Source organism: Pseudorasbora parva, chromosome 12, assembly GCF_024679245.1.
Source record: "Pseudorasbora parva isolate DD20220531a chromosome 12, ASM2467924v1, whole genome shotgun sequence".
Classification (NCBI taxonomy): Eukaryota; Metazoa; Chordata; class Actinopteri; order Cypriniformes; family Gobionidae; genus Pseudorasbora; species Pseudorasbora parva.
In genome coordinates this window covers 34,919,716-34,932,352 of record NC_090183.1, presented here as the reverse complement: position 1 = coordinate 34,932,352, position 12,637 = coordinate 34,919,716, and the positions used below count along the sequence as shown (strand labels likewise).

Here is a 12,637-nt window from a genome sequence, read left to right as displayed (position 1 = left end):
ACATAATTCGTTCACTTAGAAAATAAAATTTACAGAAATGGGCTAAAATATGTTTACCCATTAGCCTATCAGTGTCATAATTCAGCTCAAGACAATTTAGTGTTGATTTAGTTCAGTTCAATAACTAATAAAGTAATACAGCCAGTAAACTTGTACCTGTGTCATCTAGTATATTTTATTTACTACAGAAAGTGTAAATCACTAACGATTGCTGATTCTGAGTGATGATAAATAAATGATAGATTTTTTCCATACAGTTTTTGGATTTTTTTTCAGGTGGAAACTTTATTATAGTAAAATGATAGATTTTCTCTGTTCATTTAAGAAAATGTAATACTCACATAAACACATTTTTGGTCCTGTAAACATTGTAAAAAGCATGGTAGTCAATCTTTAACACTGAGTTATAAGACAAACAACATTGACAATAGCATTACACTATAATACACACACACACGTAGAAAAGAGATCACAGCTAGTTCAACAAACCACCAGAAAGTGTATTATGTTTTGGATAAAAAAATATTTTTTTGGATAATACACAATTTTTTTTTCTAATACAAAACATGTGACTTCATTTATGTGAATTAAATGGTGAAGATACAACTGCACGAACAATGAATAAATACAGTGATCAATTTAAATCTATAAAAGGTCAAAAAGACACAAAGAACATCTGAAAACAAAAAAACTGCAACATGAAGTTGTAAAGACAACAATACTAAAGAAGTCAGCGTGTATTTCATGTCTAGCAGAAAGGGCAGACAAAGTTCACATTACGAAATCCAGTCACAAGTGTACTCAGACAGGCACTTAAGAGACCTAGGGTTCACATGCTATCCTGCGCACCCCACATCATGACATATCTTAGTCAGAGGTGACGCCTTCAATCATGGTCTCTTTGACAATGCCAGAGAGAAGTGTTAGGTCCTTGTACTGAATCCAGTCCTGCTCTCTCACCCCCCACACGGTGCCCTCCGGCTGCAATATAATATTTCACCACATTAGAATATATAATAATAATAAAAATTGAAGAAATAATAAGAACACATTTACAAAAAGGACAAAGAAAGTATTTATAAATGTAGTCCATACAAGCCATTCACTGATAAACACCCTACAATTGAATTACTATGGAAGTCAATGGGGCCTATCAACTGTTTGGTTACCTATAATCTTTAAAATATCTATATCTATAATTTTCGGAAAAAAATGGGAATGGGTAAATGATGACAGAGTTTTCATTTTTGTGAACTATCCCTTTAAGGTCACAACGGAACCAACAACCTTCCAGTTTCAAACCCTGATCCCAGATGCTAAAAAACTGAAAACTGATATGCCGTACAACAAATATAAATACACCTCACCTTATCTTCTTCATCGACATATATAAGGATCACATCTCCCTGTTCAAAAAGCAGAAGCACACCTTCATCTGAGTCCTGATTCTCCAGAGCAACAGCCTAGGGGAAAAAACCCACAAAAACAATGACTGACCACACAAATACAAATCAATGACTTTCCTTGTTTTAACACTTCTAAAAGACACTGTACCTTATAGAGGAAGCCAGGAGGATTTTCATACTCTGCCTTTTGGGTTTTAACGTCTTCCTTTGCTCCCTCCGTCTCGTTGCATTCCGTTGTATTTTGATCAGCGTCTCCTTTATTTTTTTTGGAGATGCTGGGTTTTCGGGGACAGGGGACAGGTGCAGTTTTGTCTTTGTTGCCCGATAAGGGCTTAGCCTCAAGGTCTCCATCTGTAGATGCAGGATGGGTGTCTTCTGATGATGCTTCTGATTTACTCTGCTCCTCTTCACTGTGCTCAGTGGACACCGAACTTTGATGTACCTGGCCGTTTGCCTGCACAGACTCATCAGTGGTACTTTCCGACATGTTTTCAGTGGTTCCCACAGATCGAACCCCTTCACCCTCCGAACACAAAGACTGCCGTTTGGGTGTGTTGGGTTCACTGTCAAAAGAGTTCGACTCAGAGTCTGATATTTCAGATGCCGTGCTTCCTGTGCTCTTTGAAGAAGCTTGTGAACGCGTGTCCGTGTGCGTGAGGGTGTCGGGCATGCTGAGCTTGCTCGAGGCTGGATGATCAGGAGGGAAGGCGGTGTTACAGGGGATGGGCGCGGAGATCGTGACAGACTTTCTCTTCTTAGATTTAGAACTAGTCACAAAAACAAGGCACATACAAATAAAACAGACCACAAAAAGGTTATAACCACACAGAAACACACCACCAGCACAGAATAAAAAAATAAAGGAAGTTGTGATTTTCTCTCTAACAAATCTAAGAGAACTACATGAGAAAAAAGTCATAATTAATCTTGGAATTTTGAGGGGAAAAAAGTCTTCTTGCAATTAACTTGCAAGCCTATTTTTTCCTCAGAATTGTGAGATATAAACTCTCAATGAAATTTCTTTTGAACAATTTCTCTCATTTTTTTAACCCTCTGGTGCTCCTCGTTTACGGGTTACATTGGTTGTCTTCCCGGTCATAAGTGACCGGACACCTAAAAATTAAACTTCCTCCACCCCAGTAAAACCAATGCAATTTATTTTTCTTCAATAATATTTTTTCTTTTTAATTTTGTATTTTGAGATGATTTGATGGTATTTTTTAATATTTATGCAATAATTATTGTCTATTTTTGCCATTTAAAATTATAAAAAAAATTTTTTTTTAAACATTTTATTTAAAAAAAAATTTAATTGCAGTATTTTAGGTTAAAATAGAGACTAGGCCTTCAAAAAAAAAATAACTGAAGGCAGATTAGCGCCCTCTTTTGGAATTATTTAAGAAATTATGCAACCATGGGTGTAATCCACTAGAGGTCTCTATGGAGGGGCTTGTGAATTCCCAAGTTCACTTTTCAACACATTTATTAATTTTTTTTAGCTGGATTTGAATAAATATATAAAAATAATCAAATACTATTTTTATATTATTACTTTTTTTTAGAAATGGTGATTTTTTTTTCTGTGGATTTGTGTTTTTGCAGATTTCCCATTCATTTCCTATGGCAAGTGGGAGTATTTTTTTACAACCACTTAGCATGCTCGAATCATGCCCTCAATTTTTTTTGTGTGTTTACATACCTAATGTTAGACCAAGTAAAGTCACCAAGTTTCATGTCATTCTGACGAAGATGTGATTTTTAATAATTCAAAATGTGGTTCATAGGTTCAGTTTTTCATGGGTGTGTGTGTGTATAAGTGTGCGTGTGTGCGTGTGTATGTGAGTGGATGTGTCAATATTACACTCCTGATGTTTTAGAGTGTCATCCCTATACTGCTGTGTACTTTTTTTCAGCATTGTGGCCGATTTGTAGATTGTACACACAAATATCCTGCAAATATTTGTGTTTTTGCAGATTTCCCATTCATTTCCTATGGGGGTCATTTTTGACCGAAGAGCACAAGTGGAAGTAATTTTTTTACAACCACTTAGCATGCCCGAATAATGCCCTAATTTTTTGTGTGTGTTTACATACCTAATGCTAGAAAAGTAACCAAGTTTTATAATTTTCAGATGAAGCTGTGATTTTTAAAAATTCTAAAAGTGGTTCATAGATTAAATTTTTCATAGGTGTGTGTGTGTATAAGTGTGCGTGTGTGTGCGTGTGTGTGAGTGGATGTGTCAGTATCACACTCTTGATGTTTTAGAGTGTCACCCCTTTACTGCTGTGTACTTTTTTTCAGCATTGTGGCCGATTTGTAGATTGTACACACAAATATTCAGAGAATTTTTGTATTTTTGCCGATTTCCCATTAATTTCCTATGGTCGGTCATTTATGACCGAAGACAATGAACGTTACTTTTTTTTTAATGACCAATTAGCATGCTCGAATCATGACCCCAATTTTTTTGTGTGTTTACATACCTAATGCTAAAAAAGTCACCAAGTTTCATATCATTCTGATGAAGCTGGGATTTTTAAAATTTTAAAACAGAAAATTTTTCGGTCAGAAATGACCGAAGAGCACCAGAGGTGTTAAACATCTTAAATAATACATCGACTTCCTGCTTTTAAAGACAAGCAATATACAATGGCCACAATAAGTATTTGAGCACTTAATCTACACTTACAAATAAGTGTATCTGTAAAAAAAAAAAAAAAAACATTTAAGACCTTTACGCCCCAAAAAACTCCACTTTTTTGTCACTTTTGCAGTGCCATCAAACCAAACTATGAAAATGTAATTTTAGATGAAGTATGAAGTACATTCCCGTCAATATTTAGTTGTGTTTAAGAAGTCTTTTATGCTCACCAACGCTGCATTTCTTTGTTAAAAATACAGTAAAAACAGTAATACTGTGAAATATTATTAAAATTAAAATAACCGTTTTCCATTTTAATTATTTATTTCTGTGATGGCAAATCTGAACTTCTACATATCTAATATGCTGAAATATGTATTATTATCGATGACAGTTGATGACAAAACAGTTGTTGCTGCTTAATATTTGTATGGAAAATGTAAAATTATTCTTTGATGAATTAAAGTTCAAATAAACAGCATTGATTAAAAAAATACAACCATATAAATGCCTTTACTGTCACCTTCATTGAATTCCTTCCATTAATTAATTTTTTGTGTTTTTAGGTGTCCTAGCAGAGTAACCACAGATGCAAGACGTTTATCATATTCCAATACCTTTCTTATCTTATGCATTTATATTTATGTGTTTTAAGTATGGATCAATACAAGTCTAATCTTTGGGGCTACTGTAGATCTTTATAGAAATTCATTATTTCCAAATAAAGATTTTACCTGTTAAGGCCTTTGATGATGAAGGGTTTGGTGGAGTGCTGATCCTCAAGCTTCTTCATCATGTTATAAATATTGTGATTTAACTGAAACATGAAATTCTGTCATTCAGCAACAGCGACCTCTTTAACTTTTTTAATTAAGATTTGAAATTACATGAAAAATACAGCTTATTATGACTCACTGCTTAAAGTTAAATAACCTGAATTAATAAAACACTGCCAGTTCAATGACAGAAAGAAGAAGAGCATAGTATGTATACGAATGTCCATCCCAGAAGTACTCTAGGCTTAATGTTTGCTGTTGCACTTAACAGATTTTCAATTGTAAGTGAAGGAGCATCAACGTAAAATAAAAAACAAATGTTGCATTCTTACCACACTCATTTCCTTGTAGAAGACATCTCGCAGGTTTGAGATGTTCTGGAACATGGTGACATAGCAGCTTATACGGCTGAAAACAGGAAGACAGTTTAGCTAAATTAAGATACATTGTTATTAGTACCACTTTTTTTTTGTTAGAGACCTCGGTGATGGGAAGAAATTGGCTTAATGCATTTATCTCTTATAAGTATGTGTTCACACTTTTAGTTCGGTTCTCTTGGTCCATAGCAAATAAGAAAAAAAATTTTAGTCCTGGTTAACTTAGCATCCACACTGTCATTTTTAACATTGAACCTAAAGCAAAATTTCTATACAAAAACGTATATTTTGCGATAAAACTTCTAAATTCACTCACTGTATGTGTGTGCATATGATGGAGCTATGGAAGCCCATTTCCATCACTAAATAAAAAATAAAAATAAAAGAGTAATTGCGACTTTTTATCTCAGATTTCTGACTTTTTCTCACAATTGCGAGATATAAAGTCAGAATTCAGAGATATAAACCCGCAATTGCATGATATAGTCACAATTCTGACTGAGAAAAGAAGTCAGAATTGTGACTTTATATCAACGCAATTGCGAGTTTATATCTCTGAATTGTGACTTTATATCAACGCAATTGCGAGTTTATATCTCTGAATTCTGACTTTAAAACTCGCCATTTTGAGGGAAAAAAGTCATAATTCTGAGATAAAAAGTCGCAATTACACTTTATTTTCTTATGAAGTGGTGGAAACGGTCTTCCATATGGAGCAGACAACTCATGAAGAGCTTATAAAATGTGTAAAGTCAAAACAGTGGCAGGAATCTCTCCGTCACACACACAAACGGATATCTGCTGCAAGGAGATATTCGTTTGTGTTGCCTATACTGAACTCTGATGGGCAATATCACGACTATGACGAGAAAAATCAGGTTTGCTTGAGCATTCTGTCATTTTTAGGGTTGTATCTTGTGACGTTGTTTAATGCCTAAAAGGGTTAAGGTGGCAGCGTTCACACTTACTCAAATGAACCGCACTAACAGAGCAATCACACCTGGGTTTGTTTTAATCAAACCAAACATGCCAAGTCTGAACATACATAGTTTCATTTTTTGTTAATAAAGCTGTACCAACCTTTGATAGAGGACAGGCAGCTCCTCTCTTAACTCCTTGTTAATGTCTTCAAACACCTCCTGGGTTTTACTGAATTCCTCCTCGGCCTGAGAGGAATCAGCACCAATGGTCACACTATTAGCTGAGATATAATTGTAAACTAGCAATATGACCCATATCTAAAATGGGATATTTAAACTATAAAATCTTAGCTGACCTTGCCTATTTTGGCCTCATCTCTCTTCTTGGAGTTTTGTAGCGCCTCCAGATGATGACGAGCTGAATCATAATCAACTAGCTTCCTTCCTCGTTTAGCCACTCTTTCCTGCAAGATCACAGTATTAGACAATTTAAAGCTGCAGTAAACTTAAGAATGATTTTGAAGTATTGTGTAAATACTATGAAAATTTGATAACCATTCAATGCTATGGTATGGGTCAAGGTACCATGGTATTAGCATCTGATACTATCAATGTTAAACTAAAGCTGTTTTAGCTCCCAATAAATCTTTGTTTTGTTATACATTATCAAAAAGTCTTAGAAATTATTTTAGATAACAGCCAAATTGTCAAGGCTAATAACAGTCCTTCAACCAAGCCTGACAACCTTTCAAAAACAGACTAAACAGACCTAGGCTGTAGATAGTGAACGCACAATTTATTATGTTCAGGTTTGTAATTTGGCAGTTATACAAACTTTGACATCTTGAAACTGTCCGGTGTAATTCTCCATTGTTCGAATGACTTGATCACTCAGCTTCTCCTCATAGTCATTCCAGAGGAGATCCTCACTCTGTAATATCAAGCCAGAGAGATGATGAAGGCAAGGAAGTTAAAGCTTTCAACTATTAACGGGATAGTTCACACAAAAATTAAAATCACCCCATGATTTACTCACTCTCAAGCCATCCTAGGTGTTTATGACATTCTTCTTTAAGAGGAATGCAAACTGTTATCTTAAACAATTTCCTGGCTAATCTAAGCTTTATAATGGCAGTGAATGGAAGCCCAAAATTTGAAGCCCAATAAAACACTCCACACGGCTCTGGGGGGGTTAGCAAAGGTCTTCTTAAGCGAAGCGATGCATTTGTGTAAGAAAATATCCAGATTTAAAAAACTTTATAAAGTAAAATATCTAGAATATCGAAGGCGTTCTGGCTGAATTTTTTATAATGGATGGATGCACTTACTTGGGCTTCCCATTCACTGCCATTATATAGCAGGGCCATTATAATAGCCAGGACATTTTTTAATACAACTCTGATTGTATTTGTCTGAAAGAAGAATGTAACATACACCCAGAATGGCTAGAGGGTGAGTAAATCAAAGGGGAATTTACGGGTGAACTATACCTTTAAATGCCACAAAAAAAGCTTGGTCTACCTCAATAATGACAGTTAGATCTTCGACACCATGCCAGTCTGGTTCATAGATATCTTTTAGAGTCTGGGAAAGGCGCTTGGATGATTCATGCATCACTGAGAAACAGGGGGTGTACAAAGCATCACGTGAGGACTTCTTTCAAAACTGTTACACAATTTGGCAATAGTAATAAAAACTCTATATCCATCACCGACAAGTCACTGCAAGAAACAAAGGTGTGACTTTACAAGAAATTATGAAATCAACCAATGAGCATTCTTAAGTATCTGATCGTAGTCATCAAGCACCACAAACCATACAGTGCTGGATAAAAATGTAATTCATAATTATACTTAATGTATATAACAGCCTTTTCTATGGTATTTTATAAATTAATAGTGAACTTACTTCTCTAATAGTTATTTCTAAACTGTTTTAGATTTAGCCAAAGAGATTTACCACAGATGCTATTTTATCCTTTTAGAACACCTGTGAACGAGGGCTAAAAACACATGCGGTGACTTTGGGTTCTATCAAAAGTGTGTATATGGTTTGCACAATGAGACATGTGCGAACATCTTGCGTCTTCCTCAAACTCGAGAACCCCTTCATATTTTCATAAGGCTCTGCAAACATACATCTGGGCAGTACGCCCACAATTCAATTGGGAAGGTCACCTATTCTTGTAGACATTTACACAATAAGCATTTTCAGTTCCATTTATTAACTGGCATTCACTTCCCCAATGAAACACAACCAAGACCATCTCACTTTCACTCTCACCCAGATCTAAAATCTTAATTAATTCAAACAAGTATTATCAAATAAAAGTTTCCGTAGAAGTGACAGCACAACAATTCATTCTTCAATCAATTCAAAAACTCAGTCAGTAAATTTCAATACAAAAAATGGCTGTACTTCAACTTAGTGAGACAGTACCTTTAACAGCATTGTAGTACGCTTTAACATCCTTATAGAGTCTGATGCCATCTGTCTGGACAGAGAGAAGAAACAATCACGTGTTATCTAAAGTTATCCATAGTCAAGGGCATTTTGAAATGTGTATGGGAAATGAAACCGTTTCTGAATAAAAATAGAAAATGTGTAGGAGGTAGGGAAATTAGATCCATGGATTTTACTATATGGGTCCATAAGGCTACTGTAGATGGTAGGTGGATTTTCATAAAACATAACGTGTATATAAAAATATATACTTATGAAAATTTATCACCATCATTACTCCAGTCTTCAGTGTCACATGATCCTTCAGAAATCATTCTAATATCTAAGATTTTTTTTAGGATTATTTGATGAATAGGGAGTTCAAAAGAACATTATTTTAATAAAAAGCTTTTGTAACATTGTACTACCGTTCAACTGTTTTGGGTTAGTAAAAATATTTTTGTAATTTCTTTTGGAAAAGAACTTAAAGAAATGAATGCATTTATTCAGCAATGATGCATTAAACTGATCAAGTGTGACAGTAAAAACATTTATAATGTTACAAAATATTCAGTTTAAAATAAATTCTGTCCTTTTGACCTTTCTATTCATCAAAGAATCCTGGGGAAAAAATGTTTTACACACCTGTTTTCAAGATGGATAATAATCATAAAATGTGTCTTGAGCATCAAATCATCATGAATGAGTTCTGAAGGATCATGTGACACTGAAGACTGGAGTAATTATGCTGAAATTTCAGCTTTGCGTCACAGGAATAAATTACATTTTAAAATATATTAAAATACACAAGTTATTTTAATAACATTTCACAATATAACTGTTTTTTGTACTTTTAATCAAATAAATGCAGCCTTGGTAAAGAGACTTCTAAAAACACTAAAAACTTTTGAACGGCAGTGTACAAGTATATCATTTGTATACATTTATATATACATCTTAATTTATGGTTGCAAGTAGCAGCCTCTTGGTTGCATTGACAGAGAGTAAACCATCTATGATTATTAAACAGATATATATTCTCAGTGCTGCAAAGCATGCAAGTCATGGAATAGGATGTGAGGTTCCCAAGTGAGAAACTAGGTCAAAACTAGTCAACTATAATAAACTGTGTTATTAATGAAAAAACATTACAAAATCGAGTATAGCATTGTATAGGTGTTTCCTGGGTTGGTTGAGGGATTAAATAGGATCAAAATGGGCCAGAAAAGGTCAATCCTTGATACTGTACTGAAGAGAGAGAGCTGCAGTCACTTATTGACATTTTCAAAAGGTGGAGTTTCCTGTGCTACTTTCAATAATCATTCCATCAGTGTTCATACTTCATACAACAAAAGCCTTTAAATAACAACACTGTCCTAATGCTGAATTGTGAGTCGGTAACCCCATTTAATTGTTCGAGGTAACAAAATCCTTTGCCTTCTCTCACAGACATACCTGTTGTTTGTTCAAGTTGGCAGAGCACTCCTCAAACTGCTCATCTTTGGTCTCCATGGTTTTGCCCAGCTTCTGCAGGACCTACAAACAGGTCGAACACACTGAGAAGAGCCACTACTGCAGTCAGACATGATGTCAGGAAGAAGTTTAACCGTTGTCACTGTATGGCCACATAAATATTACTTTTCAGCCAGTTACACATTAATTCTCGAAATATCAATTGCAGCATTGTTCCTTGAGATGAGGAAAGGGAACCCTATCTAACGAACACAAAATTGCCCAAATTAAAACAAAGTATTGTTTTTTAAGTTAAGAAACGCTACTGAAGTGTGCAGTCTGCCAAAAGAGTGAAATCTATAAGAGGAGGTGATCTTAGGGAGGAAGTGATTGAGGGCAGGAAGTGGCAGTACAAAAAAGTTCTACTCTACAGCTCACAATGTTTTCATATCCTGTGCGCATTTGTACCATTTTTCTTTTAAAAACGTAAAAACAAATATTTTGGGATAGTCACACACAAAATACACACCCAGAGCAGCATGACCTGAGAGCCAAGGTTCTGAACTAAAAAAAGAAAAACCCCACCTACCTTCTCTTGAGCTCGGTTCATTGATTTCTGAAAGCGTTTGGCCAGGATGCCAGCTCCCGCGCCGATGTTGCCCCCAATGTTGGCACCTTGTTTTCCCTCTGCCATCTCCACTAATGATCAGCTGGCGCACGCACACACGATCCTTTTCTAATGTCTCAGCGCTTCCTTCTATAAACTGACGGTTCCTGGGCGGAGTGAGCAGAGAGGGTGGGTGTGAAAGCAAAGCGTGGCAGTGTCAGTTTCCACTTAGTAGTTTTAAAGACTCAAACTTACGGGACATCACGTCACGGCGGCAAAATAACCGATTGTGCAACATTCCACAGTCGTGCCCAAACGCGTTAGGTATATTGTCATCGACGTGCGACTGCACCATTAAGTTAACAAGTCAGTGTGTTTCCTGTGGGTTTAACGTAAACGTGAAGGCTACATTTTAATATATTCATGTCAAACTAAATGCCTCTAGCGCTTATTATGATATGCTGAGGATGAGAGTGGGTCTGTTGGACAATTTGAACGTTTTTAATGGCGTGACACCCGCTCGAAACTAATTATAAAACTAATGTAAACTGACATGCGAACTTTTGGGAAAACAACGGAGGCTACAAACCCTCCGTACAACCTGCCTATCACTGAAATAGTCTTTGATAGACTCTACACATGCCGTTCAACCCTTTGTTTCTTTCTTGCATGAATTATGACAACATCGGTTGTATTAGTATGTTTTTCTGGTATGACATGAAAAACAATTTTTGAAATTATATTTTGAAGAATGTTGGTAACCAGACAGCTTGACGGCACTCATTGACTTGTTATAGCCTATAGGCCCTGCTGGGGGAAAAAATGATCATCTGTCTAGTTACCAACATTATTTAAATGATCTTATTTTGTGTTGAACAGAAGAAAGAAATACACAGTTTGTGAGGGTGATTAAATTATTACATTTTCATTTTTGGGTGACCTATCCCTTAAGGCGGGACTTGAGACAGGGACTGGATTATAAATATCATAATGAATATTACACATAGCACTTTACTAAACAGTGAGAGTAGCAGTACAGTATAGCAATTTCAAATTAAGCCAGGGATCTACTGGTTAGTTTTTTCGGTCTAATTATAGCTAGCCAATTGGTGTATTATTACTATAAATCTAAAGGAGTGGCCTAGGCCATAGATATTTATTTTTGTTTCTTAGATAGTCATTTTATTTTTGTAGGCTATAAATCAAACGCTAAATCTCCTTATTAATATGTTGTAAATCTTTACCACTCCATCCTTGAACAAAGAGCAGAGCTGAGATGAGATGCACATTAAACTATTTGTTCTACAATAAGTAGCCTAGATAGAATTTCATTTGCAAGCAAAATAGAGAACTGTCCTGATTAACTCAACTGTTGCATGATACCCACATACAACACTATTTGTGCTATGCCAAAGGTGTGGAAACAAAAAATGCATTTGCATTGTAAATCATTTGGTGTCACACTATACTGTATTCTCCTTCATTGCATTATAGGCTATGCTCATTGTGTTAAAATATAATAGCCATCCATGCAGATAAAGCAACTCAGGATTAAACATAGATCCCCAATTCTACCACATCAATACAAATAAATATTTATTTATTTGAGTGTGGCTATTGCGTTCTGATTATGTCTGAATTACATAAGCAATATAAGCTTTAAGCATCAGCTCAGCTCCCTGCCCTTATATCTTAAATCCGCAGCCTAATGGGATAGTAAAGTCCCCATAATATGCTCACTTCGGAATCTCCCTGGAAGAGGCCATCCGGGTACTTTTTAGCTACTCTTTTACTCTGTAAATTCAGACATACTTTTTTGACACATACTATTTTCCACTTAGTAGGGAAGTATGCGATATCGGACGCAGCCCTCTTCTCTTCTCTGATGACATGTTTACTGACACGATGGGGGGACAAACTGTCACACATAGGATAACAGCAATAGCAAACCACAACAATCCAATTAATTCCCAATGGACAAAATCAAGCAGACATTGCAGACATTCAGGGCTTAG

General features: G+C 35.6%; 1 protein-coding gene across 2 annotated transcripts; it reads right to left on the bottom strand.

The window, feature by feature from the left end:
- Positions 1 to 271: 271 nt before the first annotated feature.
- On the bottom strand, positions 272 to 11,019 carry bin2b (bridging integrator 2b). 2 transcript variants are annotated; one of them, XM_067458461.1, is made up of 13 exons: positions 10,878 to 11,019; positions 10,605 to 10,789; positions 10,019 to 10,099; positions 8,561 to 8,615; positions 7,643 to 7,737; positions 6,957 to 7,052; positions 6,478 to 6,585; positions 6,282 to 6,367; positions 5,157 to 5,232; positions 4,783 to 4,865; positions 1,555 to 2,173; positions 1,368 to 1,463; positions 272 to 981 (listed from the first exon to the last, which is right to left on the bottom strand). In XM_067458461.1, the coding sequence occupies exons 2-13, from the start codon at positions 10,707 to 10,709 to the stop codon at positions 868 to 870; spliced, it is 1,614 nt and encodes a 537-aa protein (XP_067314562.1). In that variant the 5' UTR covers positions 10,710 to 10,789; positions 10,878 to 11,019; the 3' UTR covers positions 272 to 867. The 2 variants fall into 2 exon arrangements, with proteins under 2 accessions (XP_067314562.1, XP_067314561.1); XM_067458460.1 differs by lacking the exon at positions 10,878 to 11,019 and having other exon boundaries at positions 10,605 to 10,830.
- Positions 11,020 to 12,637: the final 1,618 nt, after the last annotated feature.